This window comes from Montipora foliosa, chromosome 6 (assembly GCF_036669935.1).
Source record: "Montipora foliosa isolate CH-2021 chromosome 6, ASM3666993v2, whole genome shotgun sequence".
Lineage (NCBI taxonomy): Eukaryota > Metazoa > Cnidaria > Anthozoa > Scleractinia > Acroporidae > Montipora > Montipora foliosa.
This window is the reverse complement of record NC_090874.1, coordinates 51,087,992-51,097,991: the sequence shown is the minus strand read 5'-3', so window position 1 is coordinate 51,097,991 and position 10,000 is coordinate 51,087,992. Positions and strand designations below refer to the sequence as shown.

Genomic DNA, 10,000 nt, shown 5'->3' with positions numbered 1-10,000 from the left:
TACCCAGAGAAAAATCTGTCGGAACGGAGTTGAGAACCAACAAACTCAACCCATATACAACACCGAGTGTGGGAATCGAACCCGGGCCACATTGGATGGTGGGAGGCGAGTGCTCTCACCACTGCGCCATCCCTGCACCAAGCTCTCCAATTAATTCAGGTACCACAACTCATAACAGCTATTTCCTTGTGATAAATTTTAAGCAGAGGCTTGACCTTTGAGCTGTTCTCTGGTCTGAGTCGTGCTCAGTTTGGACAGAATTTATCTTCCACTTGTATAGTTTCGCCATGTCTGCCTCTTTTTGTGTGTGTGTGCTTATCGCCATTAAATCAGTCTATGAAAAGCAAACCAGAACTAATTGCAACTTTCTCTTATACATTTTCATGCGCTTGGCGTCCGCTATGGGCGGTTTCTTAATTTCATCTGGATTGGTTCGTACCGCGTGTTGTGAGGGATCATAGTATCTCCATACCTTATTTTCTTTGGCCAAGTACTGTTCGCGGATGAGACTCAATTCTGGCGGGTGAATCTGTAAAATAAAACCAGAAAAGCAGCTTGAACTAGAATACGAAAAACAGAGAATATGTTTTTGACATGGTAACCATATGCAAAAATAGAACGGGCTTCTATCTCGACCTATTGGGAATGCGGAAATAAAGACAGCGACTATGAGTCAGTCTTTTGCCGTTTTTCAGTTGTTTTCTTATTTTTAGTTTCACATACATGGCTGTCGTACACCACACCACGGGATCTAAACATGGATCATTTTGGTATTTTACGCATGCACTTCCAGCCTTTTCTATTGAGGAAGAAATCCTGGAGACTGTCCACGTTATATGGGAGGTGGTCTTGCAATTGCTTCCTCTAGTGCATCATCCACAAACAAACCGCCTCCGCTTCTGTGTAAACGTTTTGCTGTAACCGCTTAAACATTAGCGGACACCGTCGTAGCTTGATCAAGAATAAAACACAAACAGTGGTGATAAACCAACTCATTTTGATGAAGACCTGACGTTTCGTGTGAAGCAGAAAAAATCTGACTTTAAGCGCTGATATATAGCAGTTATCTTTCGCTTAACATGAAAAGAACAAACAACGCGTTTGATATCTGTCAGGTGGAACCACATGCCTTCTGAATATTTTTGAATCAGCAGATTAGCCCTTTGTGAATAGGAAGAAAGCCGATAATTTTTTTATTGGTTTAAACAGGTGGATTAAGGCAAGGTATGTTTCGTGAAGGAGGAGCTACTATTTCAACGAAGCCACTTAGTATGCGAATGAACGCAATCACGCACGTTGATCTGTGACATTAAATAAAGAAAAGATTAATTCCCAATATTCACTTACATGACCGCTAAAAAATTCCACTACTCTTCAGTGCTAAATTACGAATATGAAAATAATTTTGAAAGACGTATGCTTGGCTACAATTAATACCAATGAAGGGATAAGTTTACACGCATAAATTATCCAATTACAGGCCTATCAAAGTATAGATTTTCTTGAGATAGATAGCATAATTAAGCAACGCAGTATTAAAAGGGTCACTTGAAAAAAATCATTAGTTTGTTGGTAACAATTTTGTGATTATTCCTCTTGGTCCCGTTTGCAGAATGTTGGCGAAGTACCCTCGCAAAGAATTGACAGAAACTCCGTTGAAGTAAATTTAAGAGAATGAAAGATTGACTGCTGTATGTTCACGGTGTCACGGTTAGAAGCCTAAATGTTTGGTTTATTTACCTTGTTTTACGTTTTTTTTATCCATTAAATCTCGTGGTTTTGGCCACTGTCATAGACCTTTCCAAAGCTGCATGTAATTCAAACGCAGGACACCTTGATTCAATTTTGCAAGTTGGCAATTAATTGATTTTTTAAAGAAAATGTCTTTCTTTCTTTTTTGTTCACAACTTCAAGTGGCTTAAGCAAGAAAATGTATACATTTAAAGAATATGAACATATTTCCAACAACGAATTTTTTATAAGTATATTTAAATGTCTATAATTTATAGACATTTAAACGTGTTATACCTCCAGAACGAATCGCGAGGAGTTTTGAGGGTCAGTGTTGATTCCCAACTTAAAGACAGGTGTCTGGAACATGTCGCGTTGCATCTTTGCGGAAGTTTCAAATACGCTCCATGTTGATTCATTCCAGGTTGTATTTCTCAATGGCCAGGACCCAAAGTGGTCAATAAACCACTGCAATTTTTGTAATGCTGTGGCGTCGACACCATCTTCGTTCATGCATGACTTAAAATAGAGCCTGGTTTTGCGTACGGCGTGCGAATTTGGAAGGTCGTCATTTGTTTCCAGCAAACGTAACAGTAGATTCTCGTTATTTCGCTTGTTCACGTCTCCAAAAGTAGATCTGCTGTTTTCAGAGGGCAATATCGGGTTGTTAGTGATCCAATTGCCGCAAGAATATTGAAAGAAGTCTGTGCATGGATCAATGGATTCGTTCATATTCTGCTTCACCGCTGATGCAACTCGCATGCATCCTCTGGAGCTACACTTAATTAACTTCTCTGAGTTCTCTTTTCTTGTACCTCCAGTTTCCTTTGGTTTGCGAGTTTCTATAACCAGGAAAACTGCCAGCACTATGCAAGCAACAAGGAGGACAAAGCAGAAGACTGCCAGCCCCAGTCGAAGAACCCTTTTGTTTTCTTTGCGGTAGATTTTCTCTCCTAAGACGGAAAAGGTGCTTGTTGAGCGACCAACACCAAGAGTCTCTGTGCTGGTGGCACTTTGCAATCCAAACTCGGCATCGACTCCATTTTGAGCTCCATAAGGATCCGCCATATTGTTGTGTGCTTGTTGAGGTCCAAGGCTGTTCTGATTTAAATCTTGTTGACATAGACCTCTTATGTCTTTAATATCATTTTGACCCCTCTTTCTGTCATACCGACATCAATATTTTGACATGAAATAACAATGTATTTCCATAAAGGCATCCAGAAAAGACGGTGAAGGGCCCAATGCACCTTCGAGGTTCAAAAGGGAGAAAACTCTTGTTGGATCTTTTAATTGTTAAAATCAATGAAATATTGGAGGTCTGATTGTCTCAGTGGGTCACGGAGTTGAACCGACAACAAACTGTCAAATGATGTTTTGCATGTTTGTTGAGTTGCACTGAGTATTCTGCTAAGTTTCACAGCAAGATACGAGAATGAAACATTGCAGAGACAAAACTGGAATCCGCTAGGTCGGAAATTAACGCTTTGTGCAAATTCACGCAAAAATGTCTAGAGTTACATGCTTTGGATACCTAATAAACGAGACACTATTGAACTGTTTAATTAAAACTTGCGCCAGACTCAAACTCCTTGGTAAATACTGGCAAAGAAAAATCGCTAACTGCGGTCATATACATTTGTTTAAAACGTGTTCCTTTGTTTAAGAACTTGAGCCGTTTCGTAATCTTCTACTCGGTTCAAAAGCAACTATTTTAATATCATGCGATCTTGTTCATGTTGTACAATGTAGGCGAACGTACCATCCTACAACCGGATTGGTGGTACAAGCAGTTTTGAAGTGAAGATAAAGGATAAAAGATTTGAACACTGTAAGGAACCCATTGATGCGCTGCTAACACTGTTGTATGTTCCCTCGGCCGTCAAAACCTTCAATTTGGTTAATTCACGTTGCATTTTGTGCAGATTAAGGGAATGAAAGCCACCGGAGCAGCACGATAACTTTCCTCCTGTAACCAATAGTATTGTTCTGATTGTTTTGTGGCTGGTTGCTAATGCCGTAGCGGCCGTCGCCGCCGTTCGCACGACCTATCATTCGCGTCGCGACACGACTGGCTTACTATCAGATATCCGACGAAGGCACGTAATTGGGACGATCTTCTAAACGAAAGATCATCGAAGTTTGTGGATGAACTAAAGAAAAACAAACGCAGGCTAAAACGGAACCCGAGACCACGACAGTTTAATGCAACCTACAGCCAACCGCATCACACTCTAGACTCTGAGCCAACGAAAGTCATGATGTCAATGAACAAGCCAAAATGATCTTCATGCACCTCAAGGCCGGCGAAATCACAGTTACTTCCTTCGCTTCCGCAAGCTGTTGATTTTGCATATTTATTTACAATTGCTTTTTTGAATGACCGTTAATGAATTGACAGATAAGTAACGACTTTTTGTATGTGTCAGTTACCGAAATTGCGTAATTTAGTTCACTTTGGTAATCTCTTCGCAAAGAGTGTACGTGCTTTAGTGATAAGACGAGCTTTCACCGGTCCGATTTCAGCTCTTCAGTGATGATTAATTATCGAAATCCAGCTGTGTGTCAATTGACGTCTTTCGGCGAGTCACGATCTTTTTTTTTTTGTTCTCAATGTTAGTTTATAGGCCACTTGGGAAAATACCATAATACTCTATGTTTGTCCCCCCAAATAAGCATGGTTTTGTTTTCTCTTGGGACCATTGTATATAAGTCCCAAGAGAAACTGGAAACAATGATTATGCAAAATTTGGGGGGACAAACAAAGAGTATTATGGTATTTTCTGAAGTGGCCTATTGCTGCCCTTACCACTACAACAACAACAATTTATTGTACTCGTGCCTAAAATGGCAAAATTAAGAACAACAGAAGATTTACACTAAAGTAGAGAATACTGGCCGCCTGGAATAACCCTAAGAACTAGCAGGTCTCTTGGCGGCCAATTTCTCGTCACTGAAGTCAGTCGACTTAAAAGGGTCAGGTAATCCTGATCCCTTCACGAAATTTGCAACTGTTAACATGCTTTGGTCTAACCGGCGTTGTGATTATTGTTATTGGTTCACTGTTTAACCTGTAATTTAGCTAGTACTACTAAATTTGAAATCTAAAGTAACTGCTTATATTACTGCTTTTAGCTTTATAAGTAAATTAAGAGCTCTCAAAGTCTGTGACTTACCGACAACAAGAACTGGGATGAATTCTGAGGGTCGATATCAATAAAGAGTGCAAAGAATGGAAAAACTTCTATTTCACTATTCATTGCAATCAGTATTTCGACCAAATTCCATTTAGTTGAGTTCCATCTTGGGAGATCCAACGCCCAGGAACCGTACTTGGCTATCAATGGTTTCAAAGTCTGTACTGCCGTTTTTTCTACTTCTTCTTCTCGCTGACAAGATTTGTAAAAAAGCTTGACTTTTTTCACTGCGCTTCTATTGCTCAACTGTTCGCTGCCTTCCTCCAACATTTCGCGCATCCTCTGAGAGTTCTTGTCGTCTACCACGCTGAATTCATCGACAAAAGTTTTTGAGGGTGGAATTGGATTGTCCCTTATCCAAGAGCCGCATGCGTGCTGAAAAATGTTTTCGCACGCATCAATGGAAGTATCCATTTTTCGCGCGAAATCTGCAGTAATTTGCAGGCACTCCGGGCTGTAACAATATGACTTCGGCAACTGTTGGTCTTCCGGCTCTTTTATCCTGGTCGGGTGTTCTATCTTCTTGGAAGATACAGCAAGGAATACACCCAGCACAATACAAACACTGAGCAAGATGATAACAATAGCTAAGGAAACAAACAGGTACTTTCGCGTTTTTATGTACCTTCTTTTGCATTCCCCGTCTTCTTCATTTTGATTTCTGTCAATTCCCAGGGTTTCAGTGCTTTTGGTCTTCGTTTCGTCCACAAAACTGTTCAAGGAATACTGAGACATTTTAGAATAAAGACCAGTTACGTGACAAAGAAGGGCAAGGCCTTATTTGCAATTGAGGTCGCCAAAGTACCGCTCATTCTCTTTCAAAGTGGCTCACGACACGTCAACTCCTTCGAGTAGGTGTGAGGCTAAGACTGATTAAGTGTTCGGTTGTGATTGGTTCCTTTTAGAGCTTTTTTCAGCGCAGTAGGAATTAGTTGATGTCTGCTTAACGTTTTGAGACTTGAAGTGTGGACTCTTCTCTGGCTTGTTTTCCCTTCAAGTTAAATAGATAACTGGTTTTAGGGTGACAAAGTAAGTATGCGCATATTATCATTTTGGGCGAATGAGTTTGTATTACACAATATGAAATCTCAAATTCCTAATGGGTTACTACTATCTTATGCTTAAAAATAACAAATTTAAATCTAAATTGAAAACGTATTTGCTTTGCTTGGCGTACGATTGACTTGATTACTGAATTTTCATGGCTTAGGTTTTTATTTAGTTTTGGATTTAGCTTTTTATCGCCTTGGCAAGGTTAATTTTATTTTTCTTTTAGTTTTACCAACTTTTTTCGTGGGATGTAAGGCGCCAACTTTTTTTTTGCCTGGGATAGGGTGCTTTATAAATAATACACTTCATTACATTACATTTAAATTTTGCGCCTCCAATAAAGTTAACCACTTAGAAAGCTTTGAATACATGTTGTAACATTGTTTCGATGCCATCCTCCTGAACAAATCATTGTCATATTATCTCATTCGGTTGTGTGGCACTTGTCTTTGCGTGTCTATTGTCCTAACCTGAGCTTAATTCGGTTTCGACGTCTACAAAGGCTCAGAATATGCGGATGAAAGAATTTCTTCAACATTTAGGTGCTATTAGAGTGGTCAGTACATTTTGTCAACACAGAGAAAAGCATTTTTGCAGTCTTGAAGTTGAAAGTTTCTTTTTTGAGGGGTTGGGGTTTGTGTTGGATGTGATGTAGCGAGACCTCTTAAATGTATGCAACAGATACCAGTGCCGGATTCTTTAAAGTTTCGAAGAACTGTACAAGGCATTTTTCCAATCCGACTCTTGGTATAAGATAAACACAAGCCACTCCCAGTGGAGACTTCACGAGCCAAAGAATGATTTTCAATAGACCTTATGACCTTCAAATTTCGCGGGAATTTGCGTAAGTTTTTTTACAAGGTTAACTCGAAAACCTTACGAAAACCTTAAGGTTAACTCGAAAACCTTACGGTTCCCTTAACCTCTAGGCTCCAATTACCTAAACTACTTTCCTAATTATTCTCTTTAATTAACTTGTAATGTATATAACAATCCTTTGTAATTAGTCTAAGTGTGAGTTAATAAATTTGTTGCTGTTGTTATACAAGGGTTTATATGAAATTTACAAATTTCGTTTACGGTCGTTATAGCTTGATTCTGATCGTTATACCTCACGAAAATAATCTCAACAGAAATGCTTTTTGAGAGGCATTCTCGCTATCCACAATCGTCAGACCTGAAAGGATTTATGATGGTTCGAAGTTGGAAAAATTCGCATATATTTACTGTAATTTATGCCGTGTTTGCCCCCAACCAATACGGCATCAGAAACCGTGAAAAGGACTATTTCTAAGGTCCGTTTTGCCGCAGCAAGCACATTAGATCGGATTAAACACAAGGGGCAGTTTTAGTTTGTTCGTCACCACGCGAGCAATTCGTGTAATCCACAAATTCTCAATCGTCAATTATGAAAACTCCATTCCTAAATACGTGCAATCTTCTTATAGCGTGCGACGGTTGTCTGTTGAAACGCATCGTATACTCCGGCCGGGTCACAAAGAAATGCAAACAATTTCACTATGTTTATTGTGAGTTTAGTTATAATCGCGTTTGTAAACATCCTCAAAGCTCTTAACATCAAGGATTAAAGAATTTATTTGAGACTTTCCTCCATTCCAAAAAGATTAATAATAAGTGCAATGTTTTTCTTCCGTCAATCTTTGATCCTTTTTCCATCTCCCTTCAGGAGTGACTTGTTTTCACGCAATAGAGAAATGCTCTCGGACGGGTTTGTTATGGTAAAGAAAGATGTGATCTAACGTAGAGCGAGTAACTGATAATCTTGAGGGCAAAATATCAACTAATGAAAGTAAACAAAACTCATTTTAGCTTTGGAGATTGACCAAACTAACTGGAATAGGAGGGTCAAAGATTTATTTCGGTGATCGCACGCAAGGTCTTTCTGGATTTCTTAATTCTTTATTGTTTCGTTCAACGTACTCCTAAGACGACACGGGAGGTCGTTTCCCATTTTGGGGGCGTCTTTAGTGAACAACAACAATGTTAGCTTTAGTATTTGTCAGTCGGTTTAAGAAACAGGAAATAATCTATATTAAGTTGTATAAACAGTGTATAAACCTTATTTTCAGCAGAGGACAAAATATCGACCGTGGTAGCGTGATAGCCGCTCCACTGCCATGGGATGGCGGGCCGTTCACCGTAGAATGCATTTCCTAAATTTGGGTCGGTCATTTGGAGTAAAAAAGGGAAAGAAGGAACCCAGAAGCACTCTAAAAAACAGTTTCAAGCTGCAGAAGGAATGGAGTGGCAGGGGGCAGGAACAAATAGAGAGTTCGTGTTAACATATTTTCTTCCCAAGCGGACTAAAAGTCTCTCGTACGGTCGTGGCACAGCGTCACGTTTACTCTGGGATCGAAGTACTATATTTCAGATTAAAAGTTTTCCTAAGTTATTGCCTTTCTTACATCTATTCTTTTTTTTTATGGGAAAACTCAGATCGGTCGGACGACGGCAAACGGAGAATAACTGAAAATGGAGGTGCGGGCTTTATGAAAGTAAGCCTGTCGATTATAGATACAGTTTTCAATCACGTGATGAGACGGCCGTGTTAGTGTACAAAAACAATAGCCCCGCAGAAGGCGCATGATCGATTGTAGGAAAGTGATTCCTGTGATGAGGATGACAAAGTAAAAAATGTAATAAGTTGTCTCGACCATTCATAGAGCGGATCTCAATTGGGTGTCGAAAGTAATTAGCGAATTGCTTTGGTTTATGATTACTTCACTCAATGATTGGTTCAAAGTTCTCGTGCCACTTTTTTAACCAATCAGAAGTGAAACCAAAATCAATCGTGGCTTGCGCGTGCACATTTTCCCGTGCTTTGTGTCGGCTACGTGTAATTACTTCGAGTTTTGATTGGTTTACCGGATTGTCTCCGTCCTTTTTGATTGGCCATATTAATTCTTTGGTTTTGGTTTTACGACACTCGATTGAAACAATGGAATAAAGCAAAAGCGATTTTCACGACGACGAGAGGCTGGACAGGGCTATCTGGCGCCACTTCATCGCCAGCAGCAGCAGAAGAGGAGTTCAATAATCCCCTAAAATAAAAAAAATAGTTTAAAGCGGATCATGCTGCTAATGAAAACAAGATTTTAGCCCGGCCCTAAGAATTCATATCTGAGATAGGATCACTAAAAAAATTGCCCAACACCTGTCACAGTCGCTTCAAGCTAGAGAAACCGGGCCAGCATCGGGGGTGTGATCCCCAGTAACTCGTTCCATTTGTTTGTAATTACTTGTATATGTATACTATGGAGAAACAACGGAAAATTTTCGGCATCAAATGTGCTACAACAAAATTCTGCAGGGCGGTTATGGAAAGTGATATGTGGAATATTAGTTCTGGATATTGGTGTACCAAAATAGTACTACATCATCAGTGATGAGTCAAAGGTGACTTTTCAGAATGCAGGAAGTGAATTAAAGAAAACACAGGCCCCTATCGGAACGAGATATATTTTCTTCCACGGCAAACTGTTTTATCGTTCATTAATGTGCAGCTGAACCCTAAATGTTAAATTATATTCCTTTAGGAGTTCCCCCTGTCCACCATCACATCGTAGATTTCGAAATTCCACATTAGATTTATCCAATGAGAATTAGCATAATGGCACCTCCAGGTCAAATTGGAATTTGTAGATGTTAGTCTTCTTTACCACCACGCATATAAATTTCTTGAAAGACAGCTAAAACTGAAAACCTGGACGAATAAATAAGATGGCAAGAAGGCGATAAAGAATCAAAGCAATCCAAGAAAGTACTACGTCAGTCTGCCAGGAGTAAGCCCCTCTCGATTAAGAAACTCTCTCACGAAGGTACTGCTGACCCAGTGATTTCCAGTGCTGAAACTACATCATCTGTTACATAGTCACCATTATTTTGGGATTGTGCCTTTACATTCAGGACCTAGTTGTTCAAACGCTGATGAACACTGATCCGCGATGATTAAATATCAACATGGACGTTCAGTTGAATTTTGTCCGACGATAAACGCCTTA

General features: G+C 39.7%; 1 protein-coding gene across 2 annotated transcripts in view; it reads right to left on the bottom strand.

Moving 5' to 3' along the window:
• LOC138007662 (membrane metallo-endopeptidase-like 1) overlaps window positions 1-5,810 on the bottom strand; it is a 44,308-nt gene extending 38,498 nt beyond the window's left edge. The window contains exons 1-2 of one of the 2 annotated variants that reach the window (XM_068854699.1): window positions 4,908-5,810; window positions 473-529 (exon numbers count right to left, since the gene is read on the bottom strand). In XM_068854699.1, coding sequence (XP_068710800.1) covers window positions 473-529; window positions 4,908-5,663 — 813 coding nt within the window. In that variant the 5' untranslated portion in view covers window positions 5,664-5,810. Of the gene's footprint in view, window positions 1-472; window positions 530-2,028; window positions 2,840-4,907 lie in introns of those variants that run through there. The other variant, XM_068854698.1, reaches the window with a different exon arrangement.
• Window positions 5,811-10,000: the final 4,190 nt, after the last annotated feature.